Source organism: Enhydra lutris, unplaced genomic scaffold (assembly GCF_002288905.1).
Source record: "Enhydra lutris kenyoni isolate GAN:26980312 unplaced genomic scaffold, ASM228890v2 scaffoldscaffold24, whole genome shotgun sequence".
Classification (NCBI taxonomy): domain Eukaryota; kingdom Metazoa; phylum Chordata; class Mammalia; order Carnivora; family Mustelidae; genus Enhydra; species Enhydra lutris.
In genome coordinates, this window is record NW_019154108.1 from 25,608,019 (window position 1) to 25,614,395 (window position 6,377).

Here is a 6,377-nt window from a genome sequence, read left to right on the forward strand (position 1 = left end):
GCATCCATCCATCCATCCATCTGCTAGACAGATATTTATGGAAGACCCCCCCACCCCCCGTTCTGAGTGCCCATGATTGAACAGGAAGCAGGACACACCAGACTCTGCCCTCTTGGAGTTTTAAGTCTCACTCTAACAGTGCCTATTTGCCCTTCCCCACCTTCTCTTCTTTCTAATCTAAGTATCCTCCATGCTCCATCTGTAGGAAAGCTGGCCTCATCCTTTCCCAGCTGGGGGATCTCAGCAGTTGGTGCACTGGTCTCCTTCAGGAACCCAAGATAAGCTTGCGACGTGGCTCCCTTAAGTACCTGGGCTGCCGCTACAGCGAGATCAAGCCCTATGGACTTGACTGGTCAGAGCTCAGCCGGGACCTCAGGAAGACATGCGAGGAGCAGACCCTGAGTGTCCCTTACAACGACTATGGGGACAGCAAAGACATCTAGCACCACGATGCCAGCTGGTGGCTGCCAAAAGGAAGCAGGAAGAGAGGAGAGGAACATCTGGGTTGGTCTGTGGATTTTTAATATTTTTTAATGGAACATTAAAACCTCTAAACCAGGGAGAGGCAATATCTAAACCAGGGAGAAACTGATCTTTGCTCCCTGTAGAACTTCTTTGGTATGATGTTCTCCATCTGCATGATCAGTAGACCTGCGAACCAGCAGCCTCATGCAGTGCCATTCCTCTTTCGGGGATTACTTTGGGGCTTGTTTTGTAGTTAATTTGTTTCATTTATTTATTTTTTTTTTCCCAAGAGGTTCATCACAATTCTCAAGACTCTGCCATGCTCCCCTTGAAAGGTCTACCAGGTTAAGGCACCCTGGGCTCGCTGAGTCCCTGAGTCCATTACAGCTGGGGACAGAAATGAGGCCAGAAATTCACCCGACTGGCCCCAGGCCCCAGCCATAAGCATTTATCAAGAAGCTTTTCACTCTGGGAGCCTAAGCTCAGCTCACAGAGAAAGACAACAATGGGAAAATCGGGAGGGTGGCCTCTATGGAGGCCACGTGTTTCCCCCCAGGCCTTCTTGTTGCTCGAGTCACACCTCATAGGTGAACTGAGCCTCCAATACCGGTACCAGCAGGCCTTCGGGATTTTTAGGTCCTCACCCATTTTAAGATGGGATTGGGATGACATCTCCCTCCGACAGATCTCTGCCTCTCCTCCAAACAGTATGAGATCTTTAAGAAGCAACAAAATGCTACCTGTCAAATGTACCTTCAAAACAGTCTACCTGGGAGACTAGGTAGCAACCCATTCTAGAGAAGAAGTAGGGCTGATTGTCTAACAGCTCCTGTGCCTCCAGGATGAACTTCTCCAGACCACCAGTGTGCATCACACGCCTGCATTCTCTCAGTGCCCGTGTCTCTCACCCCAGACAACGCCTGCTCTGGACCCGGAGGTGCTCACACCCCCACGCCAGTGTTTCCATGAACGAAAGCGATTACTGATCACAAAAAACCTAATGTCCGTTTCTCCCTTGCTCAGTTTGCTTAATTATTTTGCTAGTTTTGCAGGTCCTCTCTCTGGATGGCCATCCACGGGAGAATGCCGCTGTCTTCTCCTCCTACCTAGCTGCCAGGCCAGCAGAGGTTCTGTAGGTGAGCCCCCAGACAGCGAGTAGGGGTCCAGCCCTCGCTTCCACCCCACGACCCTAGTGTTGCTGCCATGGCCGTAAGTGGCGGCCCAGCCTTCCTGCAAGAGCTTTGAGGGCCACGTGGCCCACCAGTGACCTTAGCTGTCCCCACACACCTCAGAGGCCTGAACACACACCTTCAGCCACCCTGCCTTTGACCAGGGCTCCTCCTTTGGAAACACAAGAGAAAGGTCAGGAAAGAGATATGGATCTACATTGAACTATATGGATTTTTTTCCAAATAGTAATGACAGATCACATTCTGAGGGCTCACTGTGGACCAGATGCTGCTCTGAGGACCTCACATGTCACTGAACCCTCATGACATGGCCCCCGCCTCCCCTCCCAGCCCCATCACCAAGGAAGGGCTCTTCTTGTCTCCACTGCAGTGACGGAGAGGTGGAGGCAAAGAGCGGTCAGATAACTTGCCCCAGAAGTCTCCTTGAGCACTGCCTGGGCCACCATATGAGTGCAGGCTGTTCCCTCTGCCACCCTCAGCCCTGGGCCAGTTTGCCTATGGCACGCGCCGTCCCATCCATCAGCTCCACACGGACCTGCCCACACAGCTCTCCCTGCGCCCCGCCGCCTGGGGCAGATGTGTCCACGGTGTGCCCTTAACCTTGCAGCTGGGAGCACCCTTTGGGCTCACCAGGTCTGCGGTGGGAGCCCTCCCCTGGGGCCCGGGAGGGAGCCTGCGGGGACTGCCGGCTGCCCTGCTCTCCACCCCACAACTTTCCATAAAAAGCTGGAAAGATTTGTCTGCCATTCTAGAAGGTACCTGCCTCAGAAACGCCTCCACTTTCAGAGCGAAGGCTAGCAGAAAACTCGGCCATCCTACCCGTGGTCAGGGCAGGGCCTCCGGTAAAATGCCTAAAGGGACATCCCTGACCATCCCCAGAGAGGACGGTGCCACAGGCTGCTGGAGCCCAGCCAGCAGACAAGGCCGAGGGAAGAGCTGTCCTTGCTGTTGCCACTGTCCTGCCCCCCGTATTCAGGTCTGCCCACAAAATGGGCTCGATGCAGCATGGTGGGAGTCCCGGGCTGTGCTGCTGTCCTGCTCATGGTGGAGGAGATGGGAGCCAATGGGCTGCTGAGAGAGGACGGGGAGTGTCACCCTACTCCATCCCCTCCTTCTGTTTTATTAATATAAAGGAGGCGCATTCTCTCCCCCAAGCCCCTCCAGCTTTTCATCGGCTTTTTCTTTTTCTTCTCCAGTCCCACCCTTCCTCCTTCATCCCTTCCTTCTCCATGACCCTCTTCCTCCTGCTGTGTCCCCTGGTGTCCCCCTCGTGGCACATGTGCTTGCACATACTACACACTACACACACACTATATATATACATTACACATACCTGCATTATACACAACACACACAGTGTACACATGCACGGCACACACACATTATATACACACTGCACACAACACACGTTACACACACAGCACACATACATTATACACACACTGTATACACATACAACACACACTATACACCTACATTACATAACACACATACCTATACACACACATTACACGCACTATATATACACATGCTACACACACAACACACACATTGTGCACATACATTACTCTCACACATATACACATACATTATACACACGGCACACCCACATTACACACCCACATGACACACACTATACTCACTATACATGCATACATTATACACACTTCACGTACACTATCACACACTATATGTACACACATTACACATACATGCACTATCCACATATATTACACGCACACTCTACACACAGCCTCTATGGCTGGGTCCCATCTACTCTCAGGTGAAAAGTAAGGCCCATATGGATGGAGCAGGAGACAGTCTTTTAAGTTCCCCCGAGGATTTAACTATAGGATTTGGCCCGGGGAAGACACCATCAATCCCACCCAGATGACATTTCCCAAAGCTTGTCTGGAGGGACCCATCCTGACTAGAAAATGTGACAGTACTGGACCAGTATTAAACCTCAAATTGCCAAGCTGTCAAACAGGTCTTAGGGAGTCACTTATACTCACCACAGACCCCCAGTTCTGGGCTCCCCACGAGACCATGGTGTTTCCTCTTGAATGTATGTGACCCCTGGAATAGCATTAGACCTTTAACTGAGTGTGTGATCATTTTCCACAGAGTTTGGTCCGTTTGTTACTTTCAGTTAAGCACACTTCTTGATATTCAAATGTTCTATTAAAAAACTGAGTGTGAAAAAAAAACCCACTTTACTACTATAGAAGGAAGAACAGATAAAATGTGACCAACTTCAGGTGTAACAGTATTGTTTCAAAGAGAATTATTGTACGATTATAAAAACATGGAATAATCAACTAAATAATAAACAAAGCTGTTAGTAAGTGCCAGGTGTGTGGATGTTACCTTATGTCTTGAGAATCGGAGTGATCTGGTTGGACCCACCAGGAAACTATCTCTGTTTTAAATGCTCCACCTCTGGGAAATCTGGGTGGCTTAGTCGTTAAGCGTCTGCCTTCGGCTTGGGTCATGATCCCAGGGTTCTGAGATTGAGCCCCGCATCGGTCTCCCTGCTCAGTGGGGAGCCTGCTTCTCCCTCTGCCTGCCTCTCCCCATGCTACTGCTCTCTCTGTCTGACCAACAAATAAATAATCTTAAAAAATTAAAAAAAAAATGAAATTTTCCACCTCAGATGCCAAATAGACAGGACTTATAGCCTGTCATCCCTTTTTTTTTGTTGTTATGTAGTAGTGTTCTCATATTCTCTATCACCGTCAGATAATTAGCCCATGAAATCTATTTATTGTGTATCTACTATATTTTGCATGCGAGGCACGGTGCCGAGGGTATGCTGGTGAGGAAGACAAGTTTTTTTCATCACGGAGCCTGGCATTTTATGGGGAAAGGGATACACCGAACCCATCATTACCAGGGTGAAGAGAACCGTGGCAGAGAAGTGCAGGATGATGGGAGGCACCAAAATTTCTCCTGGGGCGTCTAGGGCAAACGTTGCAAAAGTCCCTCCGAGACACTTTCCTGTCTTATACTCTGTGGAGGCATTTGGGATAGGCTGGATCTTACAAAATGCTGCATGCTGGGCAGCCCAAGCACTAAGTCACTTTTTTTTCTCTCTACCATGTAACTTTAAATAGCTATCCTCTCTACTGCCCCCAAAACATGTGATTCCCTTTGTCCTCAAAAACCAGACATGAGGAGCCTGCACACTCAGTAGGCCTTCTTGCCAAGTCACGATGAGAGTGCTTCTCCCCATGCAAGCAGGAAATGATCAAAGGTGAACACTGTGGCAGTTCTAAAATGTGACCACAGATTTTTTTGCAACCCTTCCCTTCTAGAAGTGGGTTTTACTGCCTCTCCCCTTGAATCTGGGCAGGTCGGGGACTGTTTTAGCCAATAAATGATGATGAAAGTGACACTGGGTGTCTTCCCAGCCTGACTCAAAAAGGCCTTGGGGCTTCTGCCTCCTTCTCAGGAACTCGGGCTCACGGTGCTCTGAGCCATCTCGTAAGAAGTCTGAGGCCACCGTGCTGGAGAGGTCACATGGGAGCACCATGGTGCATGGTTCTGGTCGAGCCAGCCTGGTAGATATTCCTACTGAGGCACCAGACACGTGACTGAAGCCGGCCTGGACCCTATTGATCAGTCTCCCTGTCAGCTGCATACCATCCAGCAACTTCTATCAATGTCACATGGAAGAGAAGAGTCACCCTGCCAAGACTTGCTGGAATTCCTAAGCCCAGAATTACACAACAGAATAAAACAGTGATTGTTTTAAGCCACTAAGGGGATCTGCTAAATAAAAGGGATCTGACAGGAGCCAAAAAAAATCTATTCCATTCAGCCAGTGGTGGAGCATGGAGGTTGCCCTGCCCTAGGCATGAACCCACCACAAAAAGGACAGGAAAATGTATGCAGGCTGTGACTACATAGTCATAACATGCCTCTCGCCAATAAGGTGAGTCTGTGCTCCAACAGAGGGGAGCAGAAAGAAGGGTGGCCCTGACCCAATACATCTGAGCAGGTGATCCTCAGGAAACTCCCCAGAAATCCTGTTTGAGCTGAGGTGGGGATAGGGAAGGAACCACAGTTCCAGGGCCAGCAAAAGAAAGAAAGAGAAGGGAGAAGAATATTTGGAATAAAGAAGAAATACTGGGAGGGAAGGGTTTCTTCCAATGCCTTTGCTTTTCTGTCCCTTTGTATTTGGAACATCCCGGATGTGATGTGCTCACCCCACCTTTAATGTGTGCCAGGTACTTGTGCTAAACCCATCACTGCATAAAATTCTGCAGTCTTCACCGCAACCTTATGAAATTAATCCTCTTCAGTAGGAGGAAGCAAAGTCTCAGAGATCTGATATAACTTGCCCAAGGTCACAGCTAAAATGGAAGGACAGGTGTTTCTACCAAAGGCCGTCTGACTCTAACCGCTGCCCCCCACGACCCCCCAGCACACCATGAGTTTGTTTCTCCTTGAGTTTCCTAGAAAGGGTAAGACTCCTCCTGCTGAGATTTTTACAGCTCACTGACCCATTACTCTATCTCAGGAGAGATAGGGTAGCAACAGGAGAGAACATGGCTGAATGCTGGATCAGTGCACACTGAACCATTACCATTAAGAAAACAACTAATTTTCACAAGCCAAGCACATTTCCCCCCCCCCCTTGGCTTTGTTTTTTGTCTGTCACATGAGTGTCATGCAGGCCTCAAAAAATGGTGGCTCTCACTCTCTATGTTCAGTGTA

General features: G+C 49.3%; 1 protein-coding gene across 5 annotated transcripts in view; it reads left to right on the top strand.

The window, feature by feature from the left end:
* Positions 1–3,011, top strand: part of LOC111150676 (astrotactin 1) — a 320,695-nt gene extending 317,684 nt beyond the window's left edge. For 4 of the 5 annotated variants that reach the window (XM_022508208.1, XM_022508210.1, XM_022508211.1 and 1 more), the window contains one exon: positions 206–2,991. In XM_022508208.1, coding sequence (XP_022363916.1) covers positions 206–443 — 238 coding nt within the window. In that variant the 3' untranslated portion in view covers positions 444–2,991. Of the gene's footprint in view, positions 1–205 lie in introns of all 5 variants that reach the window. The other variant, XR_002640811.1, reaches the window with a different exon arrangement.
* Positions 3,012–6,377: the final 3,366 nt, after the last annotated feature.